The 18201-nt window shown below is 35.9% G+C and overlaps 1 protein-coding gene across 1 annotated transcript in view; it reads right to left on the bottom strand.

The window, feature by feature from the left end:
* LOC109096428 (rab GTPase-binding effector protein 1-like) overlaps positions 1 to 9587 on the bottom strand; it is a 37295-nt gene extending 27708 nt beyond the window's left edge. The window contains 3 exon segments of the mRNA XM_042724930.1: positions 911 to 1114; positions 2693 to 2821; positions 9422 to 9587. Of these exon segments, the coding sequence (XP_042580864.1) occupies positions 911 to 1114; positions 2693 to 2821; positions 9422 to 9467 (379 nt within the window). The 5' untranslated portion in view covers positions 9468 to 9587.
* Between the last annotated feature and the right edge of the window lie 8614 nt (positions 9588 to 18201).

Genomic DNA, 18201 nt, shown 5'->3' on the forward strand with positions numbered 1-18201 from the left:
TCCCCTGAATGTTCATTTATTAAATATATTGGATAATATAAAAATATATTCAGCGACCAACATGTGTAAAGTGCATTTAACACATTTTACTGACTGATTAGCGGTATGTTCAGCAGTGTTTAGAAATTAGGTTTACTGATAAATGGCTGATAAATAAATAAATAAATAAATAAATAATCTCAAAAAAACTCTTAAAACTGTATTCAGACACATAATTAAAAACAAACTCTTATGATCACCAAGGCTGCATTTATCTGATCAAAAATACAGTTAAAAAAAACAGTAATATTGTGACATGTGATTACATTTAAAATAACTTGTAATATATTAAAAAAATATAATTTATTGCTGTAATGACAAAGTTAAACTAAAACTGTTAAAACATTTTTTTTTAACTGAAGTAAAGCTGAAATAAAATGAAATCTAAATACTAGACAAACAACAAATAGAAATTCTGTCCTGGAAACTAACTATGCTGAGGCACTAAAATTACTAACTGGAAACAAATAAAAAGTATTGCTGAATAAAAGTATTTCTTTCTAAAAAAAAAAAAAAACATGTAGAACTAGTGTAGATAATATGAAAAACGGCAATAAATGGTGCCATTTATAAAGTCTTTTTTAAACAGCTTTAAATTTTAAGCTATTTAACTCATGGCTTCTTCTTAAAAGCAGTGGTCTGATGGCACTGAAGGTTGCTATTTTTAATTTGTTGCTTGTAAAAGTCTTTTACTCTTTATTATTACTCAAAGCAATATTAGTCTTGTCATACAGCAGTTCAGTCACCTTTAGGATAGAGATGCATGATTTAGTTACCGTTTCAAACAGCAGAAATAGAACAATAAATAAAAAGCAGTTCTGTGTATCGGTTACCAGACACTTTAGCATGAAAATAATCAGTATCTTATTACCTTTCATAATAGCCTGCAGTGAAGCCACCTCCTCCTGCCACTGCTGCTTGACCTGGTCGATGGCTTCCTGCTTTGTGCTCTCAGAGACGGTGGCCACCGCTTTGATGGTCTCCATCTCTGCTTTAGCCTCCTCCAGCTGCTTCTGCACACTGCTCAGCTCTGCCTGGGCCTTCTCCAGTACAGCAGCCTGCTTCTTCAGCGCCTCTGAGATATTTACAGGACAAGAACTAAGGTTTATATAGAGGAACCAACAGCTTCAGTTCTGTAAGGCCACCAGCATTTGCTTCACTATTACAGCGTTTCCTCACTATGACGTTTCATTAACTTTGACTGATAATTGAACTCCGACTGCACCCATATTCATGTATTAACTATAAACAGAGCCTATTGTTCAGATCCCTGCTAACACTGTTAGAAAAGTTTGGAAATGTATCTGGCTTAATGGTTTCATCCTGCCCCAGGACAGATTCACTGGGAAATAAAGATCCATGACGACTTGTTGTTCAGTCTACTGTATCAATGTGTGCATCCAGGCACAATGTGTAATCGATGCGTTACATGTCTATTGATAGAATTTGTTTTCCCTTTTAAAACTGCATGTGAACTAAACCAGTGCTTCCCAAACCTGTCCTGGAGGCCCCCCTGCCCTGCACTTTTTGTATGTCTCTCTTATCTAACACACCTGTTTCCACTCATCGGCTCATTAGTAGAGACTGCAAGAACTAAACTGGGTGCATCTGATTAGGGAGACATATAAAATGTGCAGGGCAGGGGGGCCTCAAGGACAGGTTTGGGAAGCACTGAACTAAACAACTAATAAATAAATAAACAAAAACAAAATAATAATAATAATAATAATAAAAACTATAAAAACACAAATGAATAAAAATAGTCAAGCAAGCAAAAACTAAAAACAAGCGATTTTTAAAAATTAAATAAAACTAAGACAAACACATATCTCTTTTTTTCTGTAACTTAAGTCACGTTTCCACCGCTGGAACTTTACATTTACATTTATGCATTTAGCAGACACTTTTATCCAAAGCGACTCAACAGTGCATTCAGGCTAACATTTTCTACCTAACATGTGTTCCCTGGGAATTGAACCCACGACCTTTTGCGGTCTCAACTCGGCTAGTCCTTCTGACATTTGCCGCTGGCTCTGATGTCTCTTTAGTGGTTAAACATAAAATATAATTCGTTTTAGGCGAATCTAACAGGTAATCTTTGGTCTTTATTCAATTTATCTATATGTTAAAATGAAAATAAAAAGAGGCAATTGATATAATATTTTGTTTCATTGTAATGGCTGTATATATACACATTTCCCGGAACTAAGTACATTTCTGCGGGTATTATTATGTTTAAATGAAAACGAAAGGAGGCAGTGGTATTTGATATCATATTTCGTCTTATTGTAAATATACAGTGAGGAAAATTGCCGAAGCCAAGGCGTGCTGACTGATGTTATCAAGTACGCTGCTGTTTGCAGAATTCCCCGCAGGAGATCACACTCCCCAGTCAAACTCGCAAAGTCCGAACCACCGAGAATGCAAGTCCGAAATTTGCGTACTTTGTATTGAGAAACGTGCGCAGACCTATGTCACCAGACTATTTGCCTAATCTTCACGGTACTTTAGACCGCGGTGGAAACACAGAAAGCAATAGGTCTGGGGGGAAATAGTTCCCGGGGAAAAAAGTTCCTGGTACAATTGTTTTGGGTAATTTCGGTGGAAACGCGGCATTACTGGTCCATTAGTAAATATGTAAACCATATATTACCTTCTTTAGACAGGTAGAGTTCCTTAAACTTGGCCCGCTTCTGGTTGAACTCCATCTCCAGCTGTTGTTTGAGCTTCAGGAAATCAGCTCGATCCTGCTCCTGCTCGGCCGTGCACTGCTGCAGAACCTCTGCTGGAGCAATCAAACATCAATCAGTGCCACACAGCAGGACTGCACGATATATTGTTTCAGCATCAATATCGCGATGTGCGCATCTGCAATAGTCACATAATTTTTTTATTTTCTATGCTGATTTACTCACCTACAAAATCACCCCAATCATTGGTCATTTTTTTCCAAATAGAGCTATTCAAGTCATCTGGTTATTATTTTTTTCTTCATATCGCAGAAAAACAAGTTTTTTCCAATATCGTTTAACTTAGTCACAAAAATCTACCTCAGAAAGGAACTTTGGCTCTTTACAATCACAAGTAAAATATGTGTAAATAATGCATGACCCTTGATAGGACATTTCCAGTAACAAAAAATGTTGATAGACTGAGGGTGTTTTCACACTTGGTTCGCTTGCCTGGTCCGAACCAGAGTTTGATTGCTCCCCACTCCCCCTGTCCCCACTGGACTGCGTTCATATTTTATTTGGGTCCGAACCGCGGTTCGTTTGCGTCATCAAGCCAGCAGCTGTTTACCCCGTTGCTTAGTAACAGTGGCACAGGAGAAGGCGGCAAATGCATAACATTGCTCTCTGCACTTTTATATATTTATGTTTTTGAAACGTTCGTTTTGTTTACAAAGCTTCGGTACATAACAGCACTTACGTCTGTCTTACGAATGTACTGCAAATGCTCTAAAGAACACTGAAGGCAAACAGAAATGAGATATACAGCCCTCTGTTTGCAGCACGTCAGTCACGCTCATCAGGAAAGTGAGTGAAACACACACACAAACACATTTTTATCAAATAATCATTAATTAGTCATTAATAGTGGTTCACTTCCATGATTTGGTACGATTGTGTTTACATCAGCAGCAAACCGTACCAGAGTTCACCTGAACCATACCCCAGACCACCGTTTTTAAGCAGACTCGAGTACAGTTCGAGGGTGTGCACCAGAGTTCGGAAGACAGCGTTCACATCATCCAAATGAACCGAACTCTGACATCAAACGAACTCAGGTGTGCATCAAAAGAGCTAGTGTGAAAGCACCCTGAGATGACCATGCTTGCTTGGCTAAATAATAGAAGTGCTGTGCTACTGGACTGATATTGTGCATGTTTTTAAATTTTTTTAAATTAGGCTATTTGTTTTTTATTTTTGTTCCTTTTGAGGATACACTACCGTCCTTGTGGTCAGGATGATTTTTGAATCACATCATTAAAATAATTGTTTTCTATTTGAATATTTAGAAAATGTAATTTATTCCTGTGATGGAAAAGCTGAATATTCAGCAGCCATTACTCCAGTATTCAGTGTAACATGATTCAGAAATCATTCTAATATGTTTTTTTTTTGGTTTCTCAATGTTCAAATTTTTTTTTTTTTTTTTTTTGTGGAAACCACCATTATGTAGATTTATTTTTTAATGCCACTTTTCAACAATTAATGCAATCTTGCTTAACGAAAGTATTAATTAACAAAAGATAAATCAAACTGAGGTCTTGGAGTCTTCACTAATGAGCTGATGAGTTGAATCAGGTGTGTTTGAATAGGGAGACATCTTAAATGTGCAGTGTTGGGGGTTCTCCAGGACCAGGATTGGGAACCACTGCGCTAATCAAACATGTCACAGCCCTCTTTTGCTATTTGGACCTTTACATAAACTACCTTGACTTCTTACTGAGGTTCGGAGGCTTTTAAAGTGTTACAAAATATCATGTCAAAGACAACATCTATTATGACCCCCACATAACATTTTAGACCTTAATTATATTATTTAAAAAATTATATTAATAATCATAATAAAATAAAAATGAATATAAAAAAAAACATCTATTGCTAGAAATGACTATATGAACGATATGATGTTATTCTCTTTATATATTCTTCAGTAGCACTGATGCTTGATTGAATCAGAGCCACAGATGATGTAAATAAAGCTTCAGCTTTATTAATAGATATTAAGTCATCTGGCAGATTCATTTAAAGAACATCAGCCTACGAAAAAAAAAACCGCTTTCTTTAATAAAGATCCTTACATCATTCTAAACAGGCAGTATTTCAACAAAGTAAACAAGTACAGACTGGCCAAGTCCAAGGCAGTGCAGTCACATAGGTCAGTCAACCCCAAATATGTCACACTAGATCATACATTTCTATTGCTGGTTTTTACTTTAATTAGGTCTAAATACAAGTTTTTGCAAAGGCATACGCAATAAAAAGGGCAGCAAAGGACGGTTGTAAAGGACGACTACACCCAAAGCAACCATGGGCCTTCAGTGATGACAGATGGCTGTTATGAAATTAACCTACAACAAAAATGTAGCTCAACGGGACAGAAGCAGCACGTGCATAGACTTAAAAACTGAAAATAATTGTTTCCATAAAATGTCATTTGAGACATACCTGATAATAATAAAGCAATACTTCACACACACACACACACACACACACACACACACACACACACACACACACACACACACACACACACACACACACACACACACACACACACACACACACACACACACACACACACACACACACAAAGAAATTTGCTTACTATCAGGCCAACGAAAATGCAGATGAATTAGATTCTTCATTTATGACAGATTTGATTTATATATATGTCGAATAAATAGGCCTATACGAGAAATATATTTTTACTTAAATAAATTAATAAAATGCATGAAAAACGCAGTTTTGGTTCATTTTTGTTCTGCGCAAAAGGAAACCAGATGGCAGAAAGCAGCATCCTATTTTTCTTTTTGCTTATTATTTTATGCACAAAGATTTGTTTTATATTTGGTAACATTTTGAAATATTTTTACTATTTAAAATAACTGTTTTATATTTGGAAATATTTTAAAATATAATTTATTCCTGTGATTTCAAAGCTATATTTTTAGCATCATTACTCTGATTACATGATCCTTCAGAAATCATTCTTATATTCTGATTTGCTGCTCAAAAATAATTTGTTGAAATCAGCTGAGTAGAATTTTTTTCAGGTTTCTTGATGAAAAGAAAGTTCAGAAGAAGAACATTTATTTGAAATAGAAATATTTTGTAACTTTATAAATGTCTTTATCATCACTTTTGATCAATTTAAAGCATCTCTGCTAAATAAAAATTTCTATAATTTCTTTCCAAAAGAAAGAAAGAAATCATGCTGACTCAAAGCTTTTGAATGGAATAGTGTAATCAAATCAAATGTAATCAAAATGTAATGTTACAAAAGCTTTATGTTTCAGATAAATGCTGATCTTTGGATCTTTCTATTCATCAAAGAATCCTGAAAAAAAAAGTACTCTCTTAAATATTGATAATCAGCAAATCAGCATAATAGAATGATTTCTGAAGATCATGTCAAGACTGGAGTAATGATGCTGAAAATTCAGTTTTGATCACAGGAATAAACTACATTTTAAAATAAAAGTTATTTTAAATAGTAAAAATATTTTAAAATTTAACTGTTTTTTGCAGTACTTTGGATATAGATTGAAACAAATGTGCTTTAGTCAGTATAAAGAGTATGAAGAGTGCTCTTGAGTTGCTGCAGGAAAAAAAAAAGGCATGTTGCTGGAGCCGGCCTTAAATGCAAACTGATTGTCTGCCAGCAGGAGGCGCTGTGAGAGTGGTAGACCCAGCGGTTTCTCCAGTAACGGCTATTAATTAAAGCAGCTCCGCCTATGAACGCTTCTTTATCAGATAAAATGAAAATGCAATCGAAACTTTTCTGAAAAAAACAGTCGGTTCCCTTCAGAGATACATTCATATAAAACACCCGCGACGTGTTTTGATTTTGAAACGTGCAGTGCTCATATTTATTCAACGAAGTCAAACGCCACAAATAAATCAATGTATGGGGAACACTGGTATATCGAAATATCGGAAATGTGTTTAACCCCTTAACTGTCACCCCCCATTTTTTAAAATAGGCATTAAAGTGCACTATCCAAACTTAAATTGTTGTATTTTATGAACACTTTGGAATATAGACATAAGGTTGGTCTCTTTTTAAAGAAGAAAATTAGCAGATTTAGGCAAAAGTGGAATTTTTTCAAAAAATTAAAGTATCAAAAAGTTATAGAAGTTTAAATGTACTGTAAATAAAATGCGCTATATTAATTTTTATTTTTATTTTATTTATTATAAAATTTTACATAACAGGTTTTACTCTAAAATTGGTATAAAATTAAAGCCTTGTGTCTAAATAAGTTATGTTCCAAATTTGAAGTTGATATGAAAAAAAATTGAGGTTTCTGTAAGATTTTATTTAGGGCGTTCATACCACAAAAAGCCACTGGGAGCCATCAAAACTCCTTGAATTTTGTTTAATGAATTTTTCCCTAGATTTCTCTGTCAATTTTACTTCAATACTCAAAATAACCACCAAATATGGAATCCTGAGACTCAGAGCTTTCCAATGATATGTCTGTTGCCAAGATTATAAAAAGTTTTGATTCTAAAAGACCGTAATGCATTTTGTAATATGACACTTGACACTGCCCACTAAGGGGGAGGAGACCGCCAATAAGATTTTAAAGTACCATTTCCATGGTAACGCAATGTCCGATTTCAAAATGGTTTTCACAGGAAGAATCTTGGGCTTCTAAAGCTTTCAAATGATATATCATTTTTGATGATTACTAAAAGATTTTATAGAGAAAAAGGACAACAAAAAAAAAGAGTGCCAAGCGTCCCACAGACATCACGAAAAAAACAAACGCTCAGAAAAACCATATCACCGTTATTGAATTTTTTTTTATCGCGATACATATTTATATTGAATTATTGTCCAGCCCTAAAATACAGTCAGTCAAACATCTGGAAAAAAACACACGCTCAGTTTAAATATGTAGTAAAAATCTGTGCCGTTAAGTGTTATCACCGTACCGCGGTGATATTATGCAAAACATTTTGTTTTACGTGGATATTGGAACGCGAGTAAAGTAGGCTACATAATAAATAATAATTTGGCATTCAAATATCGCGAATACAGAAACATTTGATTTTGTGTAGAATGAGAGGACCAACGTTGGTTTCAGTTTTGTTTTAGCCTAAATTAATTCGTTTTGGCTTGTCGTTTATATTGCTTTAACTTCTGAAATGCCTATTTTTAATTCTTGTTCTTTTCTAAATACTGTAAATTGAAAGGATTTGTTGTGGAGTGAGGGGAACTAAAATAGCCTAGCTATGTTTACAGTTTTATTATCATGTTTGTAAACATTTCGCATCAGCATTAGGCCTATTTCTGAATGAAATAATAAAATGTGACTTATTAGCCTATATGCGACTTGTTTTTTTCTCTAAAAAACAATTTTTTATAAGCGTAGCATATTTTAACCATGCAGCAAACCTTTTTAAATATTTTGAGAAATTACTGAAAATAAATAAATTACTTTTTAAACCGTTTAACTGATTGTATTAATCGGTCAAAATTCTTAACGGTGGGTTAACGGTTAAACATCATGATAATCCACATGACTCCAGTACAACAACTAAAGTCTAGTTAAGGGGAAAAAAACCTGAGTGTTTGTCATTTAAAAAGCCATTATACAAATGGCTAAAATACAAAATACAAGTCCTCTATAATAATCAAAAAACACTTACAAAAAAAAAAAAAACACAAAAAAACACTAAACAAAACAAATATTGTGGATGGATTTTGATGTGAGAGGACAACGTTGGATGGACTTTTCCACTGACGGAAATGTTTTTATGGATTATGTATTTTGTCCAGAAGCAGCTTTTCACCTCCCAAGATGTGAATTGATGGTCTTGTTGGTTGACAGATGTTTGGATTACTTGCTGATTAAAAACAATCACAAAAATTCCCAACACTCATTCTGACAGCGTCCCATTTACTGCAGAGGATTCAAAGGTGAGCAAGCAATGTAACGCTACATTTGTCCAAATCTGTTCAAGAAACAAACTCATCTACATATTGTGGCCAGAAGGTGCACTAATTTTGGTGAACTATTTCTTTAATACATTGCCAGGGGTGTATTTACTATCTCCACAAAAGACAAAGAAGTTGCATGCGAATCATATCATCTGAACAACATTACAAACAAGAACATGTAGATATGATTAAAAAACCCTGTCTGTCCTGATTCTCTTAAAACAGTGTCAGTAACGTTATCCAGCTGTCATCTGCTGATCACGCCGGGTGCAACATCATCAGGTTGACCATATAATAAACACACTTTAGTGTACTTGAGGACCAGCATATCCAATGCTTTGAGAAAGAAGCGTTCCGTCAAAGCATCGACACATATCAAGTATTAAAGCATCACATGAGAGTGTTTTAATAAATAGAGGTGTATCTTCCTGTGGCTCAGTGGTAGAGGATTGTGTTAGCAGCGCAAAAGGTAGTGGGTTCAATTCCCAGGGAACACACAGACTGGTAAAAAAAAAAAAAATGTACAGCCTGAATGAACTGTGAGTCGCTTTGGATAAAAGCGTCTACTAAATGCATAAATGTAAATGTATCTGTCAGCCGGTTGACTGTTTCTTGCTAATCCGTGGACGAACAGGCCGCGTGCCTTCAACGAGCACAGCTCAGTCAGCACGATAAACCTCTCCTTGTGGTGAAAGATGCTTACCGTCTTGTTGAGGCGGCCGGGTGGTTCCAGAGGCCTGCTCGGCCATGGTTTCCCGGGGCTGAGTTTAGAAAAGCGGCTCTCTGAAGGAAAGCAAGGAGCGCCCAGCTGAACAGGCTACTAGTAGACACGGAGCAACGTCATTGTAGAAATAACACGCACTGCGCATGCGCCGAGTGGGCGGAGCTGTCTTCAGTAAATGGTAAATTCATGATTAACAAAAAGACTTGAATTTGACATTATGTTTGCGTTATCTATATTTATTTATTTTATAAATACAATTTTATTTATGCTGTTTGTTTTGTATATGTGTCTCGTTTGTTAGGCTATTCATTAGATAGATATGTCAATTTTAATAAATGAATTAATGAATAATTCACTGAATACACCACAAGAATAAATGCACACACAATAATAATAATAATAATTATAATAATAATAATTAACAAATAAATAACTAGATAAAATAAAAGATAAGTCAATTTTCCACGGCGTCATACTACAATAAACACAACCAAAAAACAACTAAAACATACCACAATAAATAAATAAATACATACATTCATGAATAATTCACTGAATGTACATCACCCACTATACCATAATAAACAAACAAACCAACCAACCAACAAAAAATGCTAAATGTACAGAATACCCACTATTCCACAATAAGTAAATAAATGAATTAATAATCAATCTCAGGAGTAATTCACTAAAACTTAGTGGCCAGACACACTTTTAAATTTTATTTGTATTGTATGTGTCTCATTGACACTTCTAATTAGATGATATTACATTTTAAATTGCCCATAATCAGATTACAGTTGCGAATTTATAGATTACATAATTACATATTATTTACACAATGGCATTAAATTATTTATAATGTATCGATTCACCCCAATTCTTCTTTTCTTTCTTAAATTTTTTCTTTAAATTGTTTCACAAACAGTTTTATTTGCCATTTTATGATTTGATTATAGTTATTTGCTTTTCATCACCTCACAAACCCCTTGCAGTTCTTTCAGTAACGCCAGTTTGGGAAACCTGGGCTTTTTTGTAACGTTTAATGCACATCATGATGTTGATACCAAAAAATGGATAATATTTGTGATCAGTAATGGACTACAATTTGTATGTAATCTACACAGCACTGTCATCAATCAATAAATAAAAATAAAAAAAATCTCATTAACAATTCACTAAAACAACTTTTCTACAACTAAATAAAAACAAAAACCTAATTGCAGAGGCCACGCCCACAACACCACTTAGAAACCCATCTTAAATTAGCTAAAGTAACAAGTGTATGTATAAGTGTAGACAACACAGCACACTAAAAAAGGTGTATTCTAACAATACACACAGAGTCACACGGACTTGAGGCTTATGATGACCATAATATATAAATAAACTCATGAATATCTCACCAAATCTTGTGGTGGCCACACCCACTATATAAATAAACAAATCCCTGAGGCCACGCCTAATATAAACCTATAGAAGCCCCTCTTTATAGCAGAATAGCAGAAGTTCTCTCTCTCTCTCTCTCTCTCTCTCTCTCTCTCTCTCTCTCTCTCTCTCTCTCTCTCTCTCTCTCTCGTTCAACTCCCCACAGCAGACCAAAAACACACACAGTCAATGTACAATTGACTGACAACACACTGAGTCACACAGACCTACAGCTTATGTGGGAGGACTGGTGGGTGGACAGAGGCTGGAAGTTCTGAAGAACTTAAATCATTTATTTAAATTTACCAGATGTACTGTATGTGACACCTCTGTAATTGCCATTTTTACTGAACATGTACAAGACTGATGTGATCTACACTGAAGACAAAGGTAATTATGTTTTTTCTTATTTTCATTTTCACAAACACATAAACACCCGTAATAAAACAGTTGAGTTTTTAATATGAAAAAAAAATGTAATAAATTAAAATCAAGTGTTGATTATAAATTAATAGCAATTCCAGTGTGATTTAGAATGCAGAAAAACATCACTACAATAATTTATTGGTTATTTATTGGTTATTGAAAGCTCCTTTATATTATTAAAACCAATCTAAGATCTGAGATCCATTCAGTGAATATTTCCGTTGCAATATACAATATTCCTTTACAATGTTATTAATGGTTTTAACATTTTGGAGTGTGTGAATCTGCACTTTACCAACTGAGAATTATTCAGTGAATAATGGTCTATTTTCTAATTCTGTTTGTGAAAATGTTATACATTATTAAACTCATCAAAATACTAAACTATTAAAATAAAAGAATTCAAAAACTGAGACGGTCAGCTGAGTAAGATGCATCAGGTCACATCGCATAAGCCAGTGCTAATAAAAGAATGATGCAGGAAGTCAGTTAATCATGTGTAAAGCTTGGTCTCTTGCAGGATGAGTGTTGTGTGCATGATAGAGCTTGAGAGGCATTGCTTATGCCATAGCGATAAATCTGAAACATTACAAATGAAAACGACTGTATTCATTACCACATATGGATTAGTTTTCTGTCATTGCGAAATAGCTTGTGAAAGCATATTAAAATAGCAAAATAGTTATTGAAAGCATGTTTTGGAAGCACATTAAAACTAGGTTAACATTCCCCACCCAGGAAACACAACTGACTGGAAAATAAGAAACGTTGTGTATGTGCCTGAACAGTGCTGAAAAGAAGAAGTAGCAGGAGTTCCAAGTTAGTGCGTTATGTTATTTATCGTAATGAGGAACAAAATATCCTGATCTAATAGTGATATATCATAAAATATAAACATTTTCTATATGCTTCATTTCACAGATGGAGTTTTTACGTCAGTATTTCTGGACAGTATTACTGCTGGCCATCATTCTGGTATCTCTGGTGATAGTAATGATTTTCATAATCATCAATGTTTGCATCAGTAAAAGAGGTAAAATACGTCTGTTGAACAGGAGTTAATTATCACACTTTTTACTGCAGAAAATATAAATGATACTTCCACTGTTACTGGCTAGGAAATGGTAGTTCATTTTGATCAGTTTAGTTCGAAGTAGTTCATATTAAAGTTCATTTAACACCCATTTAACTTAAAAAATATATAAAATATTTATAATATAAAAGGGGTTTGAACTAAACATTTGAAACGGAAATATAGCTGCAGAAAACAGCCTTCTGTGTCATTTCTCGTAACTGGATTCAAAATTATAGTTACTGAAAAATAGGCTCTGTGACCTCTGCCACATTTGACTAGTCATTATAATAGCAGTTTGATTGTTGTATACCACTTTTGCTTGATTAATTTTATTTACCATTTTTAATTACAATCATTCGATCTTTGCTTTCTCTTTTTCTAGCTGCTAGGTACAGTACACAAACAAAACCAAATCATGACAGTGACAGAAATATAAAAAACCAGTAAGTCTGTCAAGCTTATATAAGACTAGATGCTTACTACACCATAATGTGTTTACAATAAATTACGTTTTTCATTACAGGAACAACCAAGTTCATCATAAAGACTTTGAGATAGAGAAACCACCTTTACCTCCCAGAGATCAGTTCAAATCCATGGAATCTGGTGAGTTTTGTTTTTATATGTACTCATCTCAGAATTATCTTTAAGCAGCTATAAATATTTCAAATTAGTGCTGTCAAACAATTAATCGTGATTAATCGCATTCAAAATAACAGTTTTTGTTTGCATAATATATGTGTACTGTGAATATTTATTATATATATATATATATATATATATATATATATATATATATATATATATATATATATATATATATATATATATATATATATATATGATCAGTGACTCGGGCCGAGGTGGTTTCACGTCACGTTTTGGTAATGGTACGGTTCACTTGGAACCTCAACCGAGGTGGTACTAAAAAAAGAACCAGGTACTGTACCCAGTGGAAAACCCCCCAAAATTAACCATACTGTGCCGTACCATGCAGTGAAAAAGCGCCATAAAAGAGACCTTTTCAGAACCTATTGTTTCATATAGGCCAGGGATCCTCACATCTGGCTCACGAGATCCACTTTCCTGCAGACTTTAGTTCTAACCTTAATCAAACATACCTGAACATGTCTTCAGGATCATTAGAAAATCACAGATGGGTTTGATCAAAGTTGGAGCTAAACTCTGCAGTAAAGTGGTTCTCACAGCCATATTTGAGGTGTAACAGACATGAGCCTGTTAATTAGAATATTGTGGGCAGTTTTCTTCCTGTTTTCTTACCACTATTGGTGCTAGGGTGTTTTAGGTTTCCTTAAGGCAGGGGTCTCCAACCCTGCTCCTGGAGAGCTACCATCCTGCAGACTTCAGTTCCAACCCTGCTCCAACACACCTGTCTGTATTATCAAGTAGCCCTGAACACCTTGATTAGCTGGTTCAGGTGTGTTTGATTGGGGTTGGAGCTGAAATCTGCAGGACAGTAGCTCTCCAGGAGCAGGGTTGGAGACTCCTGCCTTAAGTAAAGCCAGCTGGGTAGAGGGAGTTAGCAATAGAGACAGAGTGACACGCGTCATAATCTGAAAACCACGCCCACCGGGGGGGAAACAATCCAATGCTCTCCATTGACTTTCTATTGCGGGAAGCTGCCTCCTTGTCATTTCTGACTTATAACAAAAAACAGAGCAATGCCTAAAAGCTTCTGTGACAAAGTGTACAGTAAACTAGCTAAAATACCCAGAACTACATTTTTATAAGCTGTTGACCTAAAAAAAACAAGCATTTAGGACACAAATAGTTGATGTCAGGGTATTTTTACATTGGGCCGTTCATTTGTATCATTTCTCAAACAAAAGGAAGGTTAGGAAAAGGGGCACTGACATAGACCAATAAAATTTTGTTTCTTAATATATCTCCTCCTCTCAGATTCACAAATGGTGGTGAAATAATCCTTTGACATGGATAAAAAATAATGAAAGTTTCCTGTTGCCGATTACATTTCCCTCTAGTGGGTGTAGATCTCAAAGTAATATGACACATTGCGCTCTAGTTTTGTGTCCTAAACGCTTGATTTTGTTGGGGTCGATGTAGTTCTGTTTTTTTAAAGCTTTTTTTAGCTTGTTTAATAAAAGAGAGGAAGTGGAAATGGAGGAAATCAGCATGTAAAGCATAGACAAAACACCCTTTTTATCTAAGGCTGCTTCAAGAATCTGATCAAGCAAAGATTTTGGAGGAAGATTCAGAAAATCAGGGAATGAGTTTTTAACAAAATTTTGGAGCTGCAAATATCTAAAAAATTGTGCACTAGAGAGAGAGAGAATTTTTGTTTCAACTGAGAAAAGCAGGGAAAAACATTCTCAATGTAAATATCATTGACAACTGAAATCCCTGCTCTCTGCCAAATATTAAATGCCTTGTCATTAAGTGAAGGAGGGAATAAAGGGTTGCAATTCATAGTTGAAACCACTGGTAAGTGCTGAAGGCCAAAATGGGTTCGAAATTGGGACCAAATTTGTAACGATTGCCGGACAATGGAATTATCATAAGGGCAACGCAAGATGGCAGTAAGAGGGCCACACAATACTGCGGCAGGTGAGGCAGGGGAACCCTCTTCAATACTGACCCAAGACGGGACCCAATCACTGAGCCCAAAATGACTTTGAAGATCATACGATTTTTAAAGAAGCTAGAAGGCTGAACCTCCTTGCCCTTCCACCCTACCCACTTGGGACTTGGAGCTTGTACTTGAGGCTCTCATGGGACCCCAGTTCAAGCACATACAATCAGCAAGTTTGCGAGAGCGCTCTCTCAAGACAGTGCTCCTGCTTGGGCTGGCCTCTGTTAAGTGAGTTAGGGACCTGCAGGCACTGTCCATTGATGACTTAAGGTCTAGACAGTTCAGACTCTCAGAGCAGCTATTCGTATGCTTTAGAGCCCCCTTCCTCAAATCTTGCCCTGGAGGTCCAATGCGCTGCAGAGATAAGCTCCAACCCTGATCAAAGTCACCTGCCTGTGATTTTCTAATGATCCCAAAGACATTGATTAGCATTGATTAGTATGCTCAGGTGTGTTTGGTTAGGGTTAGAGCTAAACTCTGCAGGAAAGTGGATCTCGAGGTCCAGATCTGAGAATCCCTGCTTTAGAGGAAACACAAAAGGCCTGCCTGTGTCCAAGAAAAGGCTGTCACACTGGACCGTCTACGCCCCCCTTCCTCAAATCTTGCCCTGGAGGTCCAATACGCTGCAGAGTTTAGCTCCAACCCTGATCAAAGTCACCTGCCTGTGATTTTTAATGATCCCAAAGACATTGATTAGCATTGATTAGTATGCTCAGGTGTGTTTGATTAGGGTTAGAGCTAAACTCTGCAGGAAAGTGGATCTCGAGGTCCAGATCTGAGGATCCCTGGTCTACGCAATTGCTTTGGCTTATAGCTCTAAGGTTGTGGAATGTCCTATAGGGGTTCATGCTCACGTCCTCATGGGTGTGGGGAAATGGCATATATATTCAGAACATTTGCATGGCGGCAGGCTGGTCGTTACCCAACACTTTCGCAAGGTTTTATAACCTAGATGTATCGTCGCTTGCCTCACATGTGCTGTCAGTGCGAGCGGCACACCCGCCTTCTCAGCCTCAGTTATGATCTGTGCTGCATGCATAAGTGGTTTTGACCAGGTCGTATACACCCCTGTACTGACGCTACCAATCCAATGCTGCTTCCTATCAGCTCATCACACTGTTATGAAATAGTTCAACACGCCTTTTAGGATTTGATAACCATCATACTCTGCTTATTTGAGCCGTTGCATCACAACCATCGATTTGTATAATGTTCTCAATTATAGATCAGTGATCACAACACAATTTTGTTGAAATGAACAAACTTCAGATAAAGATTTATTAAGGAAAGTTTCTGTCAAACAAATGAACTGTATTGTAATGGCAGGTGTAAAAGAGCCACTGCTGAGCAGCAGACAGGTGTTTGAAGCTACTGGAGTCTCAAGATCCTCTCCATGCAGACTGACAGTTGTGTGTAAAGCTGTGTTTTAGTCACTGCTAACCAAACCTCACAAAGAGAAACCTGCACAGGTTGAAAAATTGCATTGTTTCATACTTTTTCATCTACAGAAAGATCTTTCTTCCTCACCATATTTCATGAGAACTGTGACTTGCATAATAATGTGAAACAACCTCTTCAAGTAGGGTTTCCATTTACCTAAGAAGACCTGGCAACCTATTGAACAAACCTGTCTGAGATTTATACCAGTTATCTAAAAAGATGGGAAAAACCACACAAACAAAAATCTGACTCTTTATTGTACCGAAATCCTATTGATATGTCACTTGCATAATAATTTGGAACGCAGTGTATTTGTGATGGCGTTCTGTTTTACCAGCGTTAACTCCGCCCCTGGTGTGAAGCAGCATCATCTAGTTGTCACACCCCCTCTTGACTTTTACATGGTTTCAACTAAGTCCTGTAGACCTGAGCTGTGTTTAACAAGAGTGCAAATATCATTGCCGCTCTCATTACGGTTTCGTCTGTGAAACTTGACATACTTAGTTGAGCCAGTCTCCATCGCTGTGACACGGCGGGATTTTATACATTCCCATAGCAATGTAGAGTGACTGAATCGAAAGGGAACGTTCTCGGTTATTAATGTAACATTGGTTCCATGAGAAGAGGGAACATAGCTCTTATTTGCCGTGTCACCTAGCTCAGGATCTTAGAATGCCAAGTTGATTCAGTCAAGATTCTGAATGGATGACGTACAAGCACTGCTTTATATAGAGTGGGAGCCCCTCATATTTTGCGCGCTTGAACGCTATTTGCCCATTTCACTGGCGTGATTCAATAAGGCTTCAGTAGTATTTGGATAGTATTAGTATTTAGTATTTAATTCCCATAGCAATGTCTCGTTCCCTCATCTCAGGGAGCATTTTTTGTTATAAATCAGAAATGACAAGGAGGCAGCTTCCCGCAATAGAAAGTCAATGGAGAGCGTTGGATTGTTTTGACGTCACTTTGTATGCAGCTCGGCTGTTAGCATCGCACTGGTTCCCTCGACAAAAAAGCCTATAGGACTTTTCCATAGGCTTTTGGATTATCGCAAAAAATAAGCTCTCTGTTCAACAACAGTTCATGAGACTTACACATTTTGTCCATCAAAATAATCTTCACAAAATAATATAATTTTGATGAATTTTGAAGCCTAAATAAAAGCGCCAGAACTTAAAAGCTAAACTTAGGCTACAAACGAACTACATCACCACAGTCGCTCGCCTTCAACGTCACCACCACCATGTTTCTGACAACTTTTTCAAACTTATTTTTAACATGTTCAGTGAAAAGGATTTAGTCTGTATATTAATTTTAACCCACGCTACATGAACCTTTTCATATAAACTGGAATAAATACAGAAACTAGAGCCAAACTAAAACTTATATGAGACATTAATAGTAAATAGTATAGTGAATAAATTAAATAATCATAACTAAAGGACTTTTAAAGCACGTATTTCTGTACATTTCGAAATAAGGTGCATTAAAAGTCAATAAATCCTTGATGAATATGAATATTGTAATTAAAAACGTGTCTCCACTAGTACTATTCATTAAAAATTCTAGTGCATTTAATCTATTAAAAAACAGCACAGTGAGCAAGTTTTTGGATATGGTAAGATTAAACTTATTTTAGTGAATAAAGTACCACTTTTCAACTATCGTTTTGTTAGGGTGGGTACTGGTGTGTGGAGATTCTAAGAAATCCACATGGTGATAGAGATTCTGAGAAGAAGTCTATGTATTTAAATTAAACCCAAGTGTTGTTGAGAGATT

This window comes from Cyprinus carpio, chromosome B5 (genome assembly GCF_018340385.1).
Source record: "Cyprinus carpio isolate SPL01 chromosome B5, ASM1834038v1, whole genome shotgun sequence".
NCBI classification, from domain to species: domain Eukaryota; kingdom Metazoa; phylum Chordata; class Actinopteri; order Cypriniformes; family Cyprinidae; genus Cyprinus; species Cyprinus carpio.